Genomic DNA, 24,110 nt, shown 5'->3' on the forward strand with positions numbered 1-24,110 from the left:
AAGGCCCCTAGGAGCTACCATGTAAATAGTAATATTACCTGGCTAGCTTTTTCAAATTCCCTACTAGAAGAGAAAGTTAAGTTTCTAGGCCACAAGCCTTGTTTCTTTATCAACAGCAAATTAGAAAGAGAATATGGAAAGACATGATCAGGTTGGAGGCCAGGTCTGTGAAGGTTTGGGTTAGGTTCAGAGAGGTCCAATTGTTTATGCAGTTTAAGCTATGACACTGCAGACTTTGTCTGAGTAAACTAAGATGATAATCAATAGCACTTGGTCACATAAATGTTATTTGCATTTTAAGACTGTATATTAATAACAACTAAGGAAGAGGTCTCTTCCCAAGAAACTTTTCCTCTGTGTAGCATAACTTTATCATGGCTGGGATCACAGAAATGGGAAGTAGATGGTGCAGCAAGTTGGTAATAGACTTTTACCTCTACGGCTGTCTTTCCAATCCAGTAAGATCAGAAATGAGTAGGGCCCTACCAAATTCATGGCCATGAAAAATGCACCACGGACTATGAAATCTGGTCTCCCCCCGCATGAAATATGGTCTTTTGTGTATTTTTACCCTTTTACAGATTTCACAAGGGAGACCAGCGTTTCTCAAATTGGCGGTCTTGACCCAAAAGGGAGTTGAAGAGGGGGTCACAAGGTTATTTTAGGGGGGGGGTTGCAGTATTACCACCCTTACTTCTATGCTGCCTTCAGAGCTGGATGGCCAGAGAGCAGTGGCTGTTGGCCAGATGCCCAGCTCTGAAGGCAGCATCCCGCCAGCAGCATTGCAGAAGTAAGGTTGGCAATACCATACCATGCCATCCTTACTTCTGCACTGCTGCTGCTGGCCGTGGCTTTGCCTTCAGATCTGGGCTCCCAGCCAGCAGCTGCCGCTCTCCAGCTGCCCAGCACTGAAGGCAGCCGCCACCAGCAGCAGCAGTGCAGAAGTAAGGAGTAAGAAGAAGTAAGAAGTAACAGTACCACAACCCCCCCCCTACAATAACCATGCCTTTTTAGATCAGGATCCCTACAATTACAACACCATGACATTTCAGATTTAAATAGCTAAAATAATGAAATTTACAATTTTAAAAATCCTATGACTGTGAAATTGACCAAAATGGACTGTGAGTTTGGTAGGGCCCTAGTAATGATGAAGAATGCTTATGTGACTGATGTTCAGAGAACCTATACACAAAGAGTTGGTCTAAATATAGATCCTAGTTGACATGCGTCAACTGTCCATGTTAGCCACCAGGATGGTTAGCAGGCTCAGTGGTAAGGCTAAGGATTGAGATTGTGTCAATTACATTACCTTTTTTTTGGGTAATATGTTTGTATCTTTATATGGTAACCGAGATTTAATGGTAATTATCCATGTCTAGTGCCTTCTATGTTCAAATCAGTGTACAAACACAATTTTGCTCCCACTCAAATCACTGGCAGTTTTGAATGACTTCAGTGAAAGCTGGAGTGGGTGGATCCTTACTTAAAACTTTTCATCTTCAAACTCTTTACATACCTTAGCTAATTAATCATCACCACCTCATGTGATGTAGATAAGTATTATCATTCCTGGTTCAGCAAAGCACTTCAGCACGTTCAAAATCTGAAGTCAGAGGGACTGCTCACGTGCTTAAAGTTAAGCATGTGCTGAAGTCCTTTGTTAAACAGAGATAAGATTGCTCAGTTGCTTACAGGTAAGCATGTGATTAAGTGAGATTCTGAATTGGGGCCATTATCCCCATTTTGCAGATAATAAAACTGGGGACCATAGTTTAAATGACTTCACCAAGACCACAAGAGGAAGTCATTGGCAAAGGCTTATATAGAACTCAGGAATTTCCGGCTTCCAGACTTCTGTTTAAACTGTGATTAGACCATACGTCTGTAAAATTCAGTCTAGCTAATGTAAAGTATTGATTTCAACAGCCTGGTTGGTCCAATATATAATCTATGCATTGTAAAAGTAGTGGGTGACTTATTTTTTTCTGCATCTGATCTCTCCCCCAACAGATGGCTTTGCCATTTCACTGGGGACTATATCAAATTCAAAAGGTAGCATACTTGTCTATATACTTTCATAGACCTGATGCTATCCCCATTGAAGTCTGTAGTAAAATTCCCATTTGCTGCAATGGGAGCAGGATCAGCCTGTGTGTGTCTTATGAATAAAATACAATTTGTTAAAGGATCAATCAGTCCCCTTTGTTGTGTGATGTGGAGGTGTCACGTACGAAGTTCACATCTGTGGCAACTCACTTTGTAACCTCTCATCCCTACTGCATTTTTCAAGCTCCTAGTACCAAGAACATGCAGAAGCATTGTGTTATTTCATTATATTAACAATTCTAACCACTGCAAGATCAAGTTCCTTCACCAGATGCCCTTAAATTGTTGCATATTCTGACTTCATTCCTTTTTATAGTGCAAATGGAATTATTGTTTTCTTTGTGAATCTACCAAATAATTCATGACTGGCGAGAGAAGACTGGAAAAGAAATGTCATTAACCTGCTAACTTAACTGCAGAATGCTCAGTGATGCCCTGCATTTAATCATGATTCTCTAGTAGCATAGGTGCTTGTAAATTCACCTGTTCTCCTAACTGGCGCAGGGCGGGTGGGTGAATGCACCATTTTCTTTTATTACACTGCAAACATCCCACCTGCGAGGGAGGATGTTTCTCTTAAACAAAAACGCCACCAGGTATGAAACAGCGACAATAGTCCCCAAAGTGAGAAGCATGGTGAAGGTTTTAAAAGGAAACAGCTGAACGTAGACGCCGTCCACAAGGGAGCAGCCTGGGTAGTGGATTATAGGGGGGATTTTCAGGGAAGGTTCCCCTGCCAGCAGCCTTAACAGGAACCCGAAGAAGAATCCAGCAGCTGAGCCATATATGTTGGTGTTGGGAATGAAGAGGACGCAGCAGAGCTGGGGAAAGAGAAGGGCGTACACCAGCTCACCACTCAAGAACCACAGATCATAAATAGAATGGAAGTAAAAAGCCAGGCCTGCAGCTGCTGCCCCAAAAACCACCATGGAGACCCTCATTATAGAGACAACTTCTTTCTCCGTAGCCTGTAAAATAAGAGAGTATTGTTGTAGAAATCATCACTGGCTCATTTTTAATCTGATCCTGAATCCAATCTCAAGTTTACAATGATCAGATAAATAATATCCAGATCCAAATTTTACAAATAGACTTCAGCTGAAGAATTTAGTTCTGGATCCAGATTTTGAATACACCTACGTTCAGAGGTATTTGGATCTAGAATTTTGGTTTGGCCCATCAGAAGCTATTACCAACCTGGGCTGGATTTGAATTAGTCTTGACTTAGAAAAACTCTACATTCAAATCTCTGGGCCATGTTCATTTTGAAATACATCTTTGGAATTAGAGTAGCTAATAATAATAAAAAAGTACATAGTAAAATATATAGTAAGAACTTATTATCAAATACGGGAGCTGAGCAACATAGAGTATGTCTACACAGCAAAGAAAAACCCGTGGCTGGCCCATGCCCACTGACTCAAGCTCGTGGAGCTCAGGCTGTGGGGTTGTTTCATTGATGTGTAGACTTCCAGGCTCGAGCTGGGGCCTGAGGTCTAGGATCCTCCTACCCCGCAGGGTCTAGAACCCAGGCTGCAATCTGAATCTGAAAGTCTACACAGCAATAAAGCAGCCCAGCAGTCCGTGCCCTGCAAGCCAAAGTTACCATACCCATAATAATTTATTTTGCCATTTTGAGTTTAGAGAATTTCTGCAAGCTTCTGGTGCTTTTGCAAAACCCAGTTTGACTTTGGCAGCATGGGCTAGCCTGTTGACCAGAGGAATGGGAATCACTAGCTCTTGGATTCTGTTACCACTTCTGACTTGTATACCTTTACGGACTTGAAGCTATAGCTATATTGAAGTCTATAGTAAAACTCCCATTTGCCGAAATGGGAGCGGGATCAGTCTCTCTGTGTTGTATCAATAATATACAGTCTGCTAAAGCATGAATCAGTCCTGTTGTTGTGAGATATGGAGGTGTGATCTATGAATTTCTGCCAGGGCTGAGCCCTGACATCTCTAGGCTTGGCCGTTCATAGCCCCAGCACCTCTGGGCTTGCTGCATCAATTAAGAATGTAAAATAATTGCTTGAGACACGTCACCTAATTGCTTGAAGCCGAGCACCTCTTTCTTTACAAATTAAGCACTGAGCATTGCTGTGCTCAGTGTTGCAGCACCTAACCAAATCTCATTTTCCAAAAGGATTTCAGCAATTAGGAGCCAAAATACCATTGACAGCCGATGGGATTTAGACTCTTAAGGGCCTAAATCACTTTTGAAAATTAGATTAGGCTCCTAAATCAGTTGGGCCTTGCAATGCTGAGTACAGCAATTTACTAAATACCTTTAAGAATCTGGGCCTAAATGACTTGGACAAGGTCACATATCCCAGTCATGACAGACAAATGTTCAAGTCTGGGATCTCCGGGCTTCCAGCAGACAGCAGTGCTGTACTGGGGAGAGCAAATGTCATGTGAAAATTCAAGTTTCCCTAAATTTGACAAACAGTTGAAATTTTGGGAATCTGAAATCAGACACCTGAAATGGTGGCAAAAATTTTGCACAGATTTTCAGTAGTTTCTCCCCGCTGTAAATACTAGTGGTGAATCTGTCACCTGTTTCCTAAGAATTTTTCTGTAGATGTTGTGTGCAAACATAGAGCTGGCAGAGAGAAGGGCTGAATCTGCAGAAGACATGACGGCAGCAGCGATCGCTCCCAAGCCGCCAATGGAAATGTAGGTCGGGCAGAGATAATGCAGCACCAATGGCAGTATCATGGCTGACTCTCCTCTCTCCACTGGTGTTGGAAGACCATAGCTCGTCTGGTTCCAGTCTTGAACACAGAACAAAAAAAGGAGGCGAAGAATTAAATATTTAATTCATGCTTTTGTTGCCTTCAGAGCTGTATTTCTACAAAGAGCCATCCTTCCGCAGTTAAAAACTGTGTTCTAGAACTTAGATTATGTTGTTTCCTGACTCCAATTGGTGATCAGTGTATATCTTGAAGCATGAGAGCTGAAAGTCCTTGGAAACCTAGCTAGAAAGTATGTATATGTTGTTAATGCCAAATCCTAACACTGGTTTATGCATCAAGTAAGGGCCACAATGGCCCAATACTGCTGGGTAAACTGGCAGTGAACTGAGTCAACCACTTGGAGGGATGGTTGGTCCAGGGCACAATGTGCCTGCAAGAGTGTCCCCTCTGCTGCTTCTGGGAACAGGGCATTGAGAGGTCTGTCCGCCCTCCAGACATAGATTGCTCAGAGATGGGGTCTTTGCACTGATTTCTCTGACAGCTTTAGCCCGTAAGTATCAAATTCTTTTCTGACTCTTAAGTTATTTACTTCCACAAGAGCTTGATCCTGCTCCAACCAGGGTTGAGATTTTTTTTGGAGGGGAAGGAGGAGGGAGGAGTTTGTTTTTGTTTTACCACTGAATCTTTAAATTCCTTTGAGCGTTTTCTCCCCTGAACATGATCAAATGATACCGACACAACGCAGTAAAGATCGTGAGTATAAAGCAGTGAGGGAAAATAAGTTTTATTGGTCTTTTTTTTCCCCTTTTTGCACTCAAGAGTATGTATTGTACTGTGCACAGAATAGAAACGTGGCAGCCCCTTTATTTAACATAAAACATTTTAAATAGATATTCGGTATTTGAATACCTGAATCAGAAGCTGGAAGGCTCCAGCATTCTGATTCGGGCCCCTAAATAAGTGGCCTGAGTATCAAAAATGCTAAACGTCCAGCAACTCCCACTGATGTCAGTAAAAGCTACTCGATGCTCAGCACTGAAACCAGCTGCTTTCTTAGGTGCCTAAATCAGGACAACGTAGTCCTATCTTTAGGCCCCATTTTAATAATCTTGGCCACTGATTTTAAACCTTGAGCAAAAAAGTACATTTCTTAAAGCCACATGATTTAGTTTTACCTGTGGATGCTGCTACGGCCCCTATGAGCACAGAGGGGATGGCCATTAAAAAGCTCCCCAATCCAGAGAGATAGGAAATGAGCCTTGCTTGTCTTGGTGAGGAGGCTGAGAGAACTCGTTGGAAATAAGTTTGCCATGGGATACTTCCAAGAATCTGAAACATTCAAATGTTAATGCAGTGAGACAACGGTCCATGCCTGTTAGTATTATTTTATTTATTGGTAGGGCTAGTAGCACCTTCTGTTATCAAGATTACCTGACACTTACCATTATAAGAGCTTAGTTTCAGTTGCTTATACGTTTAACAAACTTTAACTGTTTTAAAAGTTCAGCCAGAATGGTCCAGCTGTTTCCTGAGAATGTGGCCTCTGAAAAATGCCTTTTTTGTGATTCTTTCTTAGCGCCTGGATGCTTGGGAGCAGAGAGTTGAAGTTTGGTGTGCGGTGGCCTTTGTTTCAGGGATGAGTCTTTTGCCAACTCTGTGGACTGGCTTTGGAATGGACGATGAAACCATTCACCCAGTCCAATCTCCCACCCCACCAGCCAATCCAAGAAAGATTTCTTACCAGATATAAGAAGTCATCCAGCCACCTTCCAAGATATTCTGTTTGTACTTGCCCAATCCAAGGGGCTTGGTAGGATTCCTGAGCAGCAGTGTAATAAATGTTTTCTGTTGCAGAGTTGAGCAGGGCAAATGGGACACAGATCCACTGGGATTAAAATGGAAACACTGAATCTCTTCACTAACTTCCTCTCACTTCTATAGCCTATTCAAGCTCCTTGGCCTTGCCTTTGCTCTAATTTCCTCCTCTCCCACTTCTGCTTCCTACAACCATCCCAAGCCTTCTGCCTAATTGTCCCTTTTATCTCCTCCTCTTGCTCGTCTTCATTTCATGCCACCCTTTATTCCTGTTCCTGTATCTCATTCCCCCTCCTTTTCCCTAAGCATTTCCCTCAAGCTCATTCAAATTCCTTCTTGTTCTACAAGGCCTTTCAGTGCCAGCTAGACTGATGTCTATTTTATAGGGACAGTCCCAATATTTGGGGCTTTGTCTTATATAAGTGCCTATGATCCCCCACCACCTCTCCTGATTTTCACACTTGATATCTGGTCATCCTAGTGCCAGCCCTCTGTAATTCACTAATGCATTAAGGTTAAAATCTTCACTCCATGTATCATATCCTCTATGCCAAGAATTTGGTATGTCAATGTTCTGTTAGTAACAGGAAAAAGAGAGTCCATCAGAAAGGGCCACCAAATATGAATTATTGTCACCGTTGTAATGTTGGATAAACTCAGACACAGAGAGATTGAGCACATTCTCAGCTGTGCACCAGGCACAAAGGAGGTGCAAAGAGTAATTTGTTTTCCCCCATTCTTGGGCCCTGTCCTTCATCTGCATGGTCATCATAGAAATATAGGACTGGAAGGGACCTCAAGAGTCTTCTAGTCCAGTCCCCTGCACTCAAGGCAGGAGTAAATATTATCTAAAGCAGTGGTTCCCAGACTTGTTCTGCCACTTGTGCAGGAAAGCCCCTGGCAGGCCGGGCCGGTTTGTTTACCTGCTGCGTCTGCAGGTTCGGCTGATCACGGCTCCCAGTGGCTGTGGTTCACTGCTCCAGGCCAATGGGAGCTCCTGGAAGCAGCGCGGGCGGAGGGACATACTGGCCGCCGCTTCCAGCAGCTCCCATTGGCCTGGAGCAGCGAACTGCAGCCACTGGGAGCCGCGATCGGCCGAACCTGCGGACACGACAGGTAAACAAACCGGCCCGGCTCTCCAGGGGCTTTCCCTGCACAAGCGGCAGAACAAGTTTGGGAACCACTGATTTAGACCACCCCTGACAGGTGTTTGTCCAACCTACTCTTTAAAACTTTCAATGATGGAGATTCTACAACCTCCCTAGGCAATTTATGCCAGTGCTTAATTACCCTGACAGTTAGGAAGCTTTTCCTAATGTCCAACCTTAAACCTCTCTTGATGCAATCTAAGCCCATTGCTTCTAGTCCTATCCTCAGAAATTAACAAGAATAAATTTCTTCCTCTTCCTTGTAACAACCTTTTATGTACTTGAAAACCTGTTACCATGTCCCATCTTAGCCTTCTCGTCTCCAGACTAAACAAACCCAACTTTTTCAATCTTCCCCTATAGGTCATGTTTTCAGAACCTTTAATCATTTTTGTTGTTCTTTTCTGGATTTTCTCCGATTTGTCCACAGCTGTCCTGAAATGTGGCTCCAAGAACTGGACCCAATACTCCAGTGAGGCCTAATCAGTGCAGAGTAAACTGGAAGAATTACGCCTTGGGTCTTGCATCGTGTAGTTAAGAGCATGGTTGCTTTATTTAAATTAATTGGTGTTTTTGGATAACCGTCTTCTTGGGTTTTGTTTATTTCCAGCCAAGAAAATTATGGGCTAGATTCTGCTAGCTTTACTCATGTGAATAGACAGTAGACTACACCCATGAGTAAGTGTTACTCAACCCAAGTAAGAGTTGAAAAACTGGCTTTATGTAGTCCTGGGGCCTTTTTGTTTTTACACCTAAAGTAGAGCTTTGGGGTCTGAGACCAGTGTCAATGGACCTTCTTTGGACTGAGACTGGTGAAAATGCGAGAGGAATTTTGTCTCTCATCTTTGATTATGAAATCTTGAGAAAACGGATAACACAGAAATGCATTGAACTTACCAGGCTGAGCACAATAAAAATCAGCTGTATCACATCTGTGTATGCAACTGAGTACAGCCCTCCCAGTAAAGTGTAGAGTATAACAGTGCATGCCGATATGATTATGGCCAAATAGCCTCCAATATCCAAAATGACTCTCATTGTTGCCCCTGCAGACAAAGACAATTTTGAACAATCATAACAGGTCTTATATATGCAAGTTTCTTATTATACAAATAAGTTGTTAAATGATACCAATGTAGTCTAGCGGTTAGTGCACCTGGCTAGAAGCCAAGGATTCCAGAGTTTTATTTCTTGTGCTGTCACCAACTTACTTTGTGACCTTGGCCAAGTCACTTCAGCTCTCTGCACTTCAGTTTCCTCATTTATAATATCAGGATGATAGTAAATAAATACACATCATTACCTAGTACTATGGAAATGTGAATTTTATATTTCTATCAGTTTTACTTTAAACATGCTCAAGAAACATTAGGAAAGGGAATAAATAATATAGTTTCATGAATTAGCGATGAACACATAATCCGCAAAAGGTGGTGTAAAGCAGAGCTATCCATGGCTGTCTTTCCCTTGTCTTCGCTACATCATCTTTCTATCAAATACAAATGCTGAGCAAATATATTTACCTAATGAAGCAAGAATAGCTGCAAACCAGAATATATCTCCTATTAAAGGTGGAATAAAGAGAAGGCTTCCAATCATGTTCCCGTATGTTTCTTGGAGAGGATCCATCATTGTCACATAATTTTTGGATCTCATTGGATTTACAAAGAAGAGGCCACCTATCAGAAATTATAATATTGTCATTGAATTTTATACACATCTCCTAAGAAATTGTCAGAACTGTCCTCTTGTTCTAAATGATATCTGTATTAAAGCCAGCATTAGTCAATGTTCACTGGTCACACTGCAATAATTTGCTAATGTTCCCCGTTAAAATGTCCATCAGCTGATCACCTCATTAAATATCCACATTTACTAAGCTTTTTAAAGTGCACTTCTCATCAGTAACCATCTTCTTCAGGCAATGCAAGGCCCTATGGAGTTTTCACTGTAAAGGGTCTTACATCATCTGAAAAAAGTGCACTTTGGCATGGGCAGTGGGTGACCCGCTGGCTCAGGGAGGCTAGCGCCTGCCTGAGGCCCCACTGGATCCCAGAGCCCCACCCTCTCCATGTCCGCCAGCCCTAACCCCCGAGCGCCCCCAAGCACAGGGCGGACAGTCCCAGCTCTGGCATCCTCCCCCCTCAGCACTGGGCAGTGCGGCCCCAGTGCCCGAGGGCCCCTCAGTGCTGGGCAGCCCCAGTCACCCCAAGTCCAGGCTGCTGGCAGGCCACGGCCACCCTAACCCTAGCTCCAGCCCCAGCCCTAGCCTGCTTCCCTGAAGACAAGTGACCAGCTGGGCTGGGGCCAAGGGAGAAGGACAAGAGCAAGCAAGAGGGGGCTTTCTGGGCAGAGTGTGGATGAGGCCACACCAGGCTCTTTGGGGAGGCACAGCCTTCCCTGCCTATGCTACCCGCCGCCCATGTGCTTTGGTCAATATAAGGCAATAGGTTTGTCCTTGATTTTGTGAATGCTAGGTGCCATGCAACATACTGAGATAAATGCTGCCCGCAGTTACATACAATGAAACGTGCAGCTCCCCTATGCCTCCTCCAAAATTAAATTATCTTGTTTTTAATGTCAGCACCTCATGAACTGAGCCCAGTCCTACACTCCTTCCTCATGTCAGCAATCCTCACTCAAGTAGTTCCATTAAAATTGATGAATGTATGTAGTGCCAAATCCTGATGCCTACAGGACTACTTGTCTGGGGATTACTGACATGAGGAATGGGTGCTGGACTGGACCTGCAGTCTCTGAATGGGGCTTCTTGTGTTGGTAAGGATTACTCATGTGAGAAAGGGTTGCTGTGCCCATAGGCTACTGCTTTAGGGCCTGATTGAAATGGAAGTCAATAGGCATCTTTCCATTGATTTCAGTGGGCTTTGGATCAAAGTCATAGTGCTCTTCACAGGGCAGATATTTCCCAGTGTAAGAGCAGCTCTTCCTTGTCTCTACTTGTAGGATTCTGCTAAATTCCTACTACATGCTTCCGGGGGAAGCTGCCCGCAAATGGCACTGTTGCACACCCACTACTCCAGCTTTATGTGATGGGCTGGTGTATGGCTGTATCTAATTGTGACCTGCCCTTGACATTGTAACGGCCATTTTGAAGAATGTGACTTGCATTTGGAGTGTGTAGTTGTGCCTGCCTAGAGATGCCAAGAACAGACCAAGGCAGCTTATTGTAATGCAGGGCGCCTCCCTGAAGCAACTAACACAAGAGTCATCAGTGGTGCTTGTCAGAACACTGGATTTGCTGAAACCAGTGGCCAGGTTAAAGGAAACTGGTTCTCCCAGTTTGTCTCCCAGGGGAGTAGGACTTCAACCACCTGACTGAGATCATGAGGCTGGTCAGTAGATAACGTGACAAAGGGGACTGAAACCTTATTTAAATGCAAGATCTGCTCTTGGTTCTCACTCTCTTGCTGAAAAACAGAGACTGCAGAAGGTAAAGGGCCCATGGGGCCTACCTGCTTGACACATGGACTAGGCCTAAGGACTCACAAGAAAGGATGAGCATAGACACAGGGAAACGAGCATTCAGGCTCCTGTTGTTTTCCTAGAGATCTGTAACTCTTGTATGCTTTGACAGCAAAGCTTACTGTGATTTTAAAAACTCCAGAGCAAAGCCTGTGTTCCTTACTTTACTTGCCATGTGTCCCTAAAGAGTTAAATTACAATCCAGAGCACCCACAGAGGGGGCCAGACAAGAGCTCTGTACCCAGTAGTGGGCCTTAGGGTATGTCTACCCAGCAGCGTAAGCCTAGGCTTAAGCCTGGGCTCAAATCTAACTCCCTTGCATCCACATACCAATTGTGCTAACCAAGGGCTCGGAGCTAGGTTCCCAGGACCCTGCAGGGCTGGAGGATCCAGGCAAACATTAAGCTGGCTATGGGACCTGGTGTTCAAGCCCTATTGCTTTCCTTTGTGCACGGGGTCCCAGCTTGACTCGGGTCCCGGCAGTCCTCCGAATGTATCCCAGAGTTCCTTCGGGCAACTTCGTTAGTCTTCTCTATGCCGACGATCTGTGATGCCATCTGTTGCACTCTATTGCAAATGGAAGCTGCACCTCCCTTTGCAAATGGCAGCAGGTCGAATCAGCAGGTTAACCCCTTGTTTACTGGACATGCAACCCTAGGGAAGGCAGGGCCCTAGAGAGAAGAGCAGGGATCAAGCAACTGCCCTGCAGAGAGGGGGGGGAGCAGAACTCGCAGCTCAGCATGGCCGGGGAAGGATGACCCTCAACACCCTGACCGCTCCCGCTCCCTGCAGGGCTGCTGCTTGGTCTCCACCCTGCTCTCCGCCCCCCCCCCCCCCCGGGGGCTGCATGTGCAGAGTGCCCAGGCAGTGTGTGCTGTCAGGGCAGAGAGTGGGAGCCAGCCCCCAAACTTCCCCACAGCCTCCCAGAGATCTCTTATCCCTGCCTCCCAGGGCGCGTCGGGGCAGGGATAAGGGATCCTGGAAGGTGCTGGAGCACACAGGGATGCACTTCACTGCTCTGCTGCCAGCCGGGCTGGAGTGTTTTTCCTCTGAAACCTGCCTTTTATGTCAAACTTCGAAACAGACAGACAAAAGTAAATAAAAAACCAGCCAAAGGAAAACACCTTCACTGAACATTCCATTTCAGAAATTAAGAATTGCGAAGTTTCACTTTCATAGTTTGACAGCCGGGGAGCCTGATGTGTGAATTCTCCTCAGAACAGCTGCACATGGGCCTTTTCCTGACTCAGCCTAAACTGGTGAAGAGCCTAGTTGTCTGGTTAGATGGTAGTTCAGTACAAAGCCTTCTCAAACCCCAGTCATTCTACTGAGACAGCCACCAAATAAGCTAATTATGCAGCTTATGTACTCATGTGATCCTTATGGGCACCTGAGTCCCGCCAATAGCCAGCATTAGTCAACAGCAGGTGTGTGCGTGCGCGCGTGTGTGTAACTCATACACCTCCTGGGTGTGGTGTTCTGTCCCATCTAGGGCAGGGGTTCTCAAACTGGGGGTTGGGACCCCTCAGGGGGTCACGAGGTTATTACATGGGGGGTTACGAGCTGTCAGCCTCCACCCCAAACCCCGCTTTGCCTCCAGCATTTATAATGGTGTTACATACATTAAAAAGTGTTTTTAATTTATAAGGGAGGGGGTCACACTCAGAGGCTTGCTATATAAAAGGGATCACCAGTACAAAAGTTTGAGAACCCCATATGTAGTGGGACCGAGACCACTTAGAGAGAGAGATTAATGAGTCTGCTCTACAGCCTTAGCTAAGGGCCATATGGCATTTAACTCATGCAGTAGAGGCTCATGTATTTAGCTCCAAAGATCCCAGGTTCAATCCCGATGACTGGGGTCTATCAGTGTTACAAGTGAGCGCACCAGGGGTCAGAAAATCCTTAATCTCGAGTTGAAATGCCATGTAAATGCTCAAGCCCAAGGTTCAGTCAGGTCAACTTGAGTCCCACTAATCTTAGGCTTACATTGCTGTGTAGACATACTCTGAGAGGCCCAGAGTTAGAAGCAGTGACTGGATGCTGACCAGATCCAGCTGGCTTGGAAGCACATGGGCTCCAAAGTTGGTACAATTACAGCTGACTGGTGACTGTCCACTAAGGGACTTGGCTAGGTCTTCTGTAGCAAACATGCATTGAGATTTAGGGTGTTAGGAGAATGTATTTTGGTGGGGAAATCATGGTGATACTTTTTAGCTCCACAAACATTTCAAAGAAAGAATTACATTTTGTTGAGGGCATGATGTTCCTACTTCCAAAAGGATATTGGAGAAAAACAGTATTCACAGACTATCACATGCAAGCAAAACACACAAATAAGATTCTCTTGATGTAGATTGTCTCATGCAGGTGAATCTCTGCATCTGCACAGGGCCCCATTAAGTTCTGCATTTTAGGCCCTAATCCTCCAATTATTAATCCCTTGAATTCTCATCCTGAATCTATTGTATGTATGCAGAACATAGTCCGATAAAGGCCAATTATATCACTTTTGGGATGTCCACTATCTGACACTTCATTCAGAATAATTTAAACAGCCTGAGTATTTGACAGTTATCTGAGTGTAGAACACATAATATGTAGAATGTATATTGTAGATGTTGGGACATATGAAAAGATGCCTGCTTGTCTGGCAGGGAGGGAGAACAGCCAAGTGAAAAGCTGAGCCAGCACTTCAATCGGATGAACAACTGGTTCAATCAGGGGAACAGCTTGGTCAACAACCTGATCAGGTAAACAACTGAGTTAGCAAACTAATCTTAGTGTTAGGCAGAAAAGTGTTTATATCTATAATGACTAATTTTGTAACAATATATTTAAGGCGAGCACCTGAATGTGGGTATGCGCTAGCATTTAACCCTATGCTGTGGCATGTTTTGGTGGACTGATCTCTCATTGAATCAGCAAATAAAAGACATACTTCTTCAGCTCAAGAGTCTGTCTGTGAACCTGTGTGTTCTGGGTAGCAGGGAAAAGACCCGGTCAACACTGGGAGAGTCTGCATTTTTTAGATCCATAACATTGGATTAAAAAAAAAAAGATTTATAACATGTTTTTGGGGTTTTTTTTTGTTTTTTTTACCAATAACAAGGGACAAAGCAAATCCTATTGGCGCCTGGACCCACACTAGTCCTCTTGTGGGAAGATAGACAATTTCAGCTGTACCATTGATATATGCTCCTCCGACCCAGGTTGCTGAAAAAAAAGGGGGGGGGGGGCAGGAGAAATAGTGATGAGACATATATTGCCTTACTACTCTCATAAAACATATTGAAAAGTCCAGAGCCAGACTGTGAACCTCTATTCACACTGGTGAGTGTTTACTCACACTCACATTTACTCCAGATTTTTTTTACTTCACATTTACTATCACATTTATCAGAATCTGACCCTAAAGGCTAGTTTACACTACACAGGTTCTGTGGATACAGTTATGCTGGCAAAAGCCCCTACAGGGGATGCAGCGTAGACTGACAGGAATTTTTCTGCCGGGATAGTAACATCACCTTCCTGGATGACATTAGCTATGGCAACAGATTTCAGAGTAACATCCGTGTTAGTCTGTATTCACAAAAAGAAAAGGAGTACTTGTGGCACCTTAGAGACTAAGCAATTTATTTGAGCATAAGCTTTCGTGAGCTACAGCTCACTTCATCGGATGCATACTGTGGAAACTGCAGAAGACATTATATACACAGAGACCATGAAACAATACCTCCTCCCACCCCACTCTCCTGCTGGTAATAGCTTATCTAAAGTGATCACTCTCCTTACAATGTGTATGATAATCAAGTTGGGCCATTTCCAGCACAAATCCAGGTCTTTTCACCCCCCCCACACACACACACAAACCCACTCTCCCGCTGGCAACAGCCCACCCAAAGTGACCACTCCCCTCACAATGTGCATGACAATCAAGCTGGGCCACCTCCAGCACAAATCCAGGTCCTTTCACCCCCCACCCCTTCCCTCCAAAAATCACACACACAAACTCACTCTCCCGCTGGCAATAGCTTATCCAAAGTGACCACTCTCCTTACAATGTGTATGAAAATCAAGGTGGGCCATTTCCAGCACAAATCCAGGTTTTCTCCCCCCCCACCCACAACACACACACACACAAACTCACTCTCCTGCTGGTAATAGCTCATCCAACTGACCACTCTCCTTACAATGTGTATGATAATCAAGGTGGGCCATTTCCAGCATAAATCCAAGTTTAACCAGAGCATAGCTGAATCTATTCCGGGGGTTTTGCCAGCATAGCTGTGTTGGCTGGGGGATGAGGTTTTTTCACACCCCTGTCCGACATAGCTATGCTGACAAAACATTGCAGTGTAGACCTGGCCTGGGTAAAATTCTGAAGAGGTGATACTCAAAGTGAATAGCTACATTTGCATGGAAAACTCATTAATGTTCAGAATAGGTTTATTTTTATTTCTATTTTTGTTAATGGTAGACACTGGCTGGAGCAGATAGCAAGAGCAAATAGCGTTACATTTATTGTTCCTTAATAATTTATAGAACATAATTCCCATGTATCATGGTCCTTTACAATAGCAAATGTGTGCTTAAGAAAATAAATCCCTTAAAACAACAGTCAAGCACATACTACATTCAAAAAAGTGAGTCTTCAGCTTAGACTAAAACCAAGCAAATCTGCTGGCCAGACAAATGTCACTTGGGACAGCATTCCCCTATTGATAGGTAAGAGGGAAAAATCTCTGATGATGGGAAAACACAGAAGAAATAGAAGAGGTGTCAGAAGCATAGTGTGTAAATGCTTTAAAGAACTATATATACATCCTTCTTTATAGGCAGATTCTGATAGCCTTACTCATGATGAGCAGCACCATATCCCACACAAAAAGTAAGGTATTCAACACGAGTGAAGGTAGCAGAATCTTGCCCTAAATTAGCACCACATACTATCCTCCTGAGTAGTATCATATTCCTGAGGGAGTCCCACTACTCAAGACATTAGGGACTGCTCAGTGTGAGTAGGGCTGGCACAATCTGGCCCACAATGCTAATAAAACTTCCATATCCCAGACTTAGAAGAACAAATTTATGTTGTGAATGAGAAAAGCTCAACCTGAATGTTTTAATAAGATAAACAGATTTCCTTTCAGAACACTTACCAGTTGCAGTGAATAATCCAATGAAAAAATTCATGTTCCTGCTCCCCACTATGATCATCTCACTTGGTTTCCCTTTCTTCTGGTCCTTTTTGCTTTTCCAAGAAGCCCAAATTCCAATGGCTAAAGTTATTGCATAAAACACAATTAAAGCTACCAAGCCAGGTATATTCAGAGCCATTTTCTGCAGTTTATTCTGGACCACAGAGATGAATATGGATTCAGTAGTGCTCACACAGTACCAAAAAGAATTATGAGCCAAAATTTTGGTCAAGGTACTGGATGCTATGTCTTTCAGTCTCCACCCTTCTTGAGGAAATATCCAATCCTGCCTTCTGGGTGGAAGTAGGGTGGGGTAGATAAGGGACGGGGACTCAGGCAAATAAGCATTTATGTGTTGTATAATGTCAGTCTGATATCAATGAGGGGAAATGTAATATTTTGTATGATATGCATTGGCATGTGAATAATCAGTATCCGTTTTGCTTGGTTCTTGTTATGAGGTCAGAATATATGTGGATGAGACTCTTGTCTGAACAAAGTTGACTGAAATAAAAAAAATCATTATAATAAAAAGAAATTCAGGAAAGAAAAAAATCAATGATCAACTGAATGAGTAGCAATGCCTTATTCAAATCAAGCTCACATCAGTTCCATTGATAAAGGCAGGCAGGGGTGCAGACAGTGTTGTACCATACCATAAAATAACAGGTAGCACAGCTGTTTCTCTGGAGGCTGTATTTAACTAACTCCTATTAGAATGTTTCTCAGGTAATTAGAAAGAGAAATCTTTCTTTGATAAATTTAAGAAGCTGTCCTTCAAACAGATAATGAACCTCCAATAGGAACCTCTTACACAGTAGGATGTGAGTAATTTATATAGTTTAGATGTCAGCGTTTTGGTTGATCTGTGGCTGAAATTCTGCTCTGGGCAGTAGACTTTCAGTCTTTCTCCTTCTGTCCACTGAGATATGATCCTTGATGCCAGGATCATATCAAAGATTGTTTTTTGAACAGTCCTTCATTTGCATTCTTAGCTGGAATTTATAAGTCCGAAACATCTTAACAGTTTCTTCCAAATACATCACCTCATGCAGAGATCAAGGGGCAGCAATTTTGTGAAACTCACATGGCACAGCTCAAAGATGACCTTTAGTTTAACAATACACACTAAGAACTAACGTACATTGATTGCGGATGTGGAGAGTCTTGAAGAGAAAGACCTGGGGAGAACCTTGGGGTTTTTTTTATTTTTTATTATAGCATTCTGTAAACAGTCCATCAGCAATCCCTCTGTGTACAGTGTTCTCAAAACATTCTGGAAGCAGTATGAAGCTGTCCTGATTGCAGAATGAAAGCCAGTTCAAGGTCCTTCATGCTGCTGGGTTTGTGGCCCAAAAATTCTAATCTAACAGCAAACATTTTGTTTGAGCGAGAGACGCGTTCAAAGTGCAATTATATGAGAGGTTTTTAACTACATTTTTGACAAAACAGATGAATCTGACATCAAACTGTAATATGAAAAATTCATTAGAAATAGCAGAGGAAGCAAGATTTGTGTAAACTTTGCTTCAATCTGACAGGAGGATTTGTACAAATAGAAATAGTGTGGTTGTTTTCATTTAAAAAAGAAAAAGCCTAAAGGCCAAATTCTGATACCGAATAGTACTGTAGTCTTTTAGTGATCTTATTAAAATCAGGTACTATTCAGCCTGAATAAGAGTATCAGAATTTGGCCCTAAATGTATAAAAAGCTAGGTGAGAAATACTGTACATTTTAAATATACATTTTCAGTGTGGTATGTTACTAAGAGGCACTAACTTTCACATTCACGATAGCATCTGCAAAGTCCTAGAAAGTGAAACTGTTCCAGGTCATGAATAGCCTGGTGAATGTGGGCTGTCTTCTCTTGTTTACTAAGTCGAGTTTTTCTTGCTGTGAAGAATTTTCATGTTACTTTTTGGATAAGTCACCAAGATCCAGCCTGTGTGGGCATTAAATCTAAATTCTGTGTCACGAAGTTGTATTTGCTGTATTTAAACATAACTTCTAGATTCATAGATTCCAAGGCCAGAAGGGACCATTGTAATCATCTAGTCTGACCTGCTGCATAATACAGGCCATAGAACTTCCCCAAAATAATTCCTGACCTAGAGCATATCTTTTAGAAAAACATCCAATCATGATTTAAAAATTGTCGGTGATGGAGAATCCACCAGGACCGTTGGTAAGTTGTTCCAATGGTTAATTACTCTCACTTTTTAAAATGTATACCTTATGTCCAATCCAAATTTGTCTAGCTTCAACTTCTAGCCATTGGATGATGTGATACCTTTTTCTATTAGATTGAAGACCCCATTATTAAATATTTGTTTCCCAGGGAGTTAGTTATAGACTGTAATCAAGTGACCCCTTAATCTTCTCTTTGTTAAGCTAAATAGATTGAGTTCCTTTAGTCTATCACTATAAAGTGTGTTTTCTAATTCTTTGTTCATTATCCTGGCTCTTCTCTGAACCCTCTCCAATTTGTCATAGCAATTGCACTATTGCCAAATATAGAGATAAAATAAGCTGGGAGCTGAATTCATATCCTTCCTATATGGTAAAAGCCAACAAGAAAACACTAGACTTGCTGCTGGAGAAGATTTTTGTCGGAGCTGATTTAAAAATGTCTCCTCAACCCTGGAAAACATTGAAAAATGAAAATGGAAAAAAAAGTCTAAATTTTCCATGGAAATTAGTTTTGGTGCAAATTTTAATACTTGAAAACTTTGGCCAAAACTGAAATATTTTAATTTAGAAATGCTGTCACAGTACTTTGTGGGAGCTGTAGTCTGTGCGCCTCAAGCTCCTGTTCTCTATGAGCTGTTCATCATGATCCCCTTTTTGGAGAGTGGAGGCAGTGCATCATGGGAGTACTGACCATGGTGCATCATGGGAGATGTAGTCTGGACAGGGAGCCCAGCCCCTAGAAGAGAATTGGAATATGAGGCAACTGAACTACACTGCAGCATTTGCAAATCAAAATATTTCTGTGTTTGGATGAAATTTTTTGGTTTTTAGGTGCTCAGATTTTCAACAAAAAAATCTAAATTTTCGACAGAAAGCAGCCACTTTTAATAGAAAATTTTTATCAAACCCCCATTTTTCTGTTGAAAAACAGTTTTGATGGAAATTTTTTTGCCAACTCTAATTTTCAGTGATTTGCTTCACAAGGGCAGTGGGCCAGCTGTCCCTGCATAAGCTGGGTGATGCTGGGTAATGATGTCCTCCTGGTCATGGTGGACAATCAAATGTCCAGGCTGATTCTCTTAGATCTTTCAGCTGCCTTTGATTCCTCTGACCAGGGCTGTCCGTACCCATATGCAAAGTACGCAGCTGTGTAGGGCACGAGGAAGTGTGGGGCACCAAATTTCCTGGTGCCCTAGGCAGCTGCATACTGCTCCAGGCCCTGCTCTGCTTCTTCCCCATGGCCCCTGCCCCTGCTCTGCCCCAGCCCCGCGTCTTCCCACCGCTGCTCTGCCCAAGCCTGGGAGCCAGGGGAGCAGAGCGGAGCGGGCTAGGGCTGGGTCACTCCACTTCCCGCCCCCCCGTGAATGCGGGGTTGGGCATACCCTGCTCTCAACGGGCTTCGGGAAGAGGAGAGACCTGGCCCCAGCCCGCTCTGCCAGCTCAGGCTGGGGGGCGGTTTCCCCCCTGTCCCCAAGCCTGCTCCTGCCCACCCCCGCAGAGGCCTGGGGCCAGCTTGCCCACCCCCACCCCCCCGCAGAGGCCTGGGGCCAATCCGTCCCCGTCCCCCCTGCAGAGGCCTGGGGCACCAAAATGGCTAGGGACGGCCCTGTCTCTGACCGTGAGCAGAGGCAATTGCAGGATATGGAGCCTTAGGCGTTAATAAAACAGCTGTAAATATTCATTCTATCTTGGAGCTGTACCAGCTTTCCAAACAAGAGTGACTGTTTTTATCACATCTGGCCAGATTAAAACCGAGGGGTCTCCAAACACTTTCTTTCCTTTCCATGTCCTCAAACAACTTAAACTGAGCGGTTTCTGACTATAAATAATGTGGCTAATGTTTAAAACAAATAAAAAATATTTAAAGTACTGTATCGTCCTCCCTTTCTATTTAATCAAGAGGTGACCTTTTAACCCTTTTTTAAAAAAGGCAATGAGTACTTCTTTGTGGGAAAAGTGACTACTGTGCTCATGCATGGTAACTGTTTAGATTTGGTTCACATGTAGAACAGTCATATATACTCACACAACTCTCAAAGATCTACTTTTAGTGAGAGGGCTAAGGACCTAATGTTACTACTTTTACTGTCTCTAGGCAGATTTTATTTAAAGGATCTGGCCACACAGTGGGGTTTGGTACATACACACAACTGAAAAAAATGTAGTTATTGGAGGTGAGGTTTAAAAAAAAAATGTAACTGAGAAACACATTGTGCTGGGATGAAATTGCCTCTCAAGGAGAAAAAGTAAGTCACAGGTGATTTGCTTGCTGAGGGGTCTATTGCATAAGAATACTTAGCATTTGTACAGCAATTTACATTTTCAAAGAGCAGTAGAAATGTGAACTAATTTGTCAAATTAAAGGCCAGATTTTAATCTTTTGAAGTCAATGTGCGTGTGTGCCTTGGAGGGCATAATTTAGCCCTAAGTAAAGTCATTACCTTAGGCAATTAGCATTAATTGTGATAATGATTTTTAAGATCTGGACACCTATCCACTACTAAGAACTGGACTGAGACCTCACATCCATTTCACAAAGCAACTATTGGATGGCAGGAACATTCTGTCAGCTCTGAGCTAGTCTGAATTTGACACAGCGACCTACAGGTGACATTTCCATATCCATTACCAGTCTGGGCCACCCACATTTGGCCTCCAAGCCTTGTTTAAGTTCAACTGTATTATAAACTACAAGTCAGTGCTTCAGAGTCATGTTTTTCTCACAGAGGAGCAGAGATATATGTTGAGCTTCTCACTACACAAATCTTATGTGTTTAAAAGTCAGTAACAACATCCTCATTGCTGTCACACAAGTGATGGCTTTGCACCCCGACACGTTTTATTGTCAGTAATAAACATTGTAGGAACATAGGATTTGCAATACTGGAACAGACCAATGTTCATGTATTCCAGCAACATCCTGCTTCCAACAGTGACCAAGATTAATTGCTTCAGAGGAAGACATAACCTTCCCATAATGTACTTAATTGTGTAATATTACATAGCTATTTGAAAAGAAAAAGATAGTCTTTCTGTTCCCTGCTTTGCCACTGATTTTCTGTGTGCCTGTGCCCTTTGATAAGTGACTTCAGTTCTGTGTGCCTCAAGTTTTCCCAGCTATAAAATTGAGAATTAAATTTATTCCCCTCTTCACATGAGGCGTAATTCATTGATGTTCATAAAGTTCTTTGAGATCCTAAATGGAAGTAAGTGATCAGTTTATGCCTTGAAACATTAGGAATGATTGCTGTTGTAACTGTAGCCTGGCTTATATAGCTACAGATGCTGTACACACCATCATGCAACTGTCTAGTCCTTTGAAAACCATGTTGGTATGTATCTGAGGTCCAAATAGAAAGTAGACAAGGAAGGGCCCCTCTAAAAACAGTGGAGGAAGATGCAGATTTTTGCCTCCAAGACAGCAGTGACTGACTATGATAAGAACACATTTTTGTTTGTAGAAATATGTAAAACACGATGATTAACCAGAATTGGCTACACATTTTGGAACTTTATATCACTCAAAGACACAAAGAGAGAGAAGAAGAAAGTTCTAGGGACAGAAATGATAAAACAGTAAGTTTTCTAAATTGGCGAAATTAAAGACTCAAGAAGAGATACACACTGTTCTTCTGTTTAGTCTTTCTACAGAGGAGTCGCCTATATTCAGAGTTAAACAGAAAAGAAGAAAGCATTGGGGTCTTAAATCAAGAATTCTCGACTAAGGGCACGTCTTCACTGGTAACGTTAAAGCGCGCTCTAAAAAACCCACCTCCTGGAGGGGTGCAGCTCCCAGCGCTGGTGCACTGTCTATACCGGCACGTTACAGCGCTGAAACTCGCAGCTTGGGTAATATCTGGTGTTCCTGGCCCCTTTCAGTATAGTTTGAGGCTTGAGTATGGCATAGAGACTGCATTAGTCTTCCTGGTTGACGTTCCGTTAATAGAAGGACATCATAGAGTCTAAGGCCCCAAGGGATCATTGTGATCATCTAGTTTGATCTCCTGTACAGTGCAGACCATAGAATTGAATAAGGCCCAAATCACTAATAAATAATCATAAGACTCAAATCACTTCTAGGAACTTTTATTTTCTCCAAGTGCATTTCCGAGTCTGAATGTAGCTGTGGGTGAGCTTCAGCCTAGCAAGAAAAGTATAGTCCATTCAGAATGGAACATGCTTTTATTCAGTCTTTTATATAGAGTGCTGAGATACGACACTGAGAAGTGAATAATAAACGCCTAATGTAGACAGATATATCCTTACCATTTGACCTGAGGCACCTATCCTCCATTGTAATGTGCACATATGCTCAATGCAAAGCATCTGGTTATCTTCTTGAGCACTTGCTCCATAAATTCTAGATTACACACCCCCACTTTGGTCTGTATTGTAAATGTGTGGCCTGGGGCAGGCCAGTAGGTGGCTCATTGCCTCAGTTTCCCTCTTGGGTCCCCAGTAATTCCATGCAACCTCTACTCCATCAACATAGTTTATTAACAAAACATAGTACAGATATATACACCAGAAGGATAAGTACCAGGGAGGGAGAGGGGTTATTTAAGTTAAGTGCCAATGTGGACACAAGAACAAATGGATATAAACCGGACATCAACAAGTTTAGGCTTGATATTAGGTGAAGGTTTCTAACCATCAGAGGAGTGAAGTTCTGGAACAGCCTTCCAAGGGGATCAGTGGGGGAAAAAAACCTAACTGGCTTCAAGACTGACCTTGATAAGTTTATGGAGGGGATGGTACGATCGATCCAGCCGGGGATGATTCATCACGTCTAGTGAAGACGTGATAAATTAACCGCCGAGCGCTCTCCCGTCGACCCTGGTACTCCACCGGAGTGAGAAGCGTAGGCGGAGTCGATGGGGGAGCATCAGCAGTTGACCTACTGCAGTGAAGACACCGTGGTAAGTAGCTGTAAGTACGTCAACTTCAGCTACGCTATTCAAGGCTTGAGCTCTAGACACACGCAAACCCCAGGGGACTGTGTTCTTACTCAGTCCCCTAGCTCCCTTTGGAGATGATCACAGCCAAGTTTCCCATCAATATCTAGGGCGACCAGATAGTAAATGTGATGGGGGAGAATAGATGCCTACATAAGAAAAAGCCCTGAATATCGTGACTGTCCCTTTAAAATCAGGACATCTGGTTACCCTAGCACAAATCAAACTAGAAAACACCTTTAGAATAATATTTAATATTTACAGATATTCGTAAAACAGACGATCCCATGGTGGATAAGACAAACAAATAGTGATCTACATGAGAACATACAGGTTACATTAAACACCTCTAATGCAGGAGAACTTGTAACAAAGAGATTACAAAAAGAAAAGGAGGACTTGTGGCACCTTAGAGACTAGCCAATTTATTTGAGCATAAGCTTTCGTGAGCTACAGCTCACTTCATCAGATGCATACTGTGGAATGAAAGCTTATGCTCAAATAAATTG

General features: G+C 43.1%; 1 protein-coding gene across 1 annotated transcript; it reads right to left on the reverse strand.

Moving 5' to 3' along the window:
* Positions 1-2,600: 2,600 nt before the first annotated feature.
* LOC311514857 (high-affinity choline transporter 1-like) lies at positions 2,601-16,594 on the reverse strand (the record flags this gene model as incomplete). The annotated part of the gene is made up of 8 exons (XM_084617559.1): positions 2,601-3,077; positions 4,669-4,886; positions 5,984-6,137; positions 6,550-6,693; positions 8,669-8,817; positions 9,295-9,450; positions 14,357-14,470; positions 16,417-16,594. The coding sequence occupies 8 exons, from the start codon at positions 16,592-16,594 to the stop codon at positions 2,601-2,603; spliced, it is 1,590 nt and encodes a 529-aa protein (XP_084473685.1).
* Between the last annotated feature and the right edge of the window lie 7,516 nt (positions 16,595-24,110).

Source organism: Lepidochelys olivacea (genome assembly GCF_965140295.1).
Source record: "Lepidochelys olivacea isolate rLepOli2 genome assembly, chromosome: 1".
Lineage (NCBI taxonomy): Eukaryota > Metazoa > Chordata > Testudines > Cheloniidae > Lepidochelys > Lepidochelys olivacea.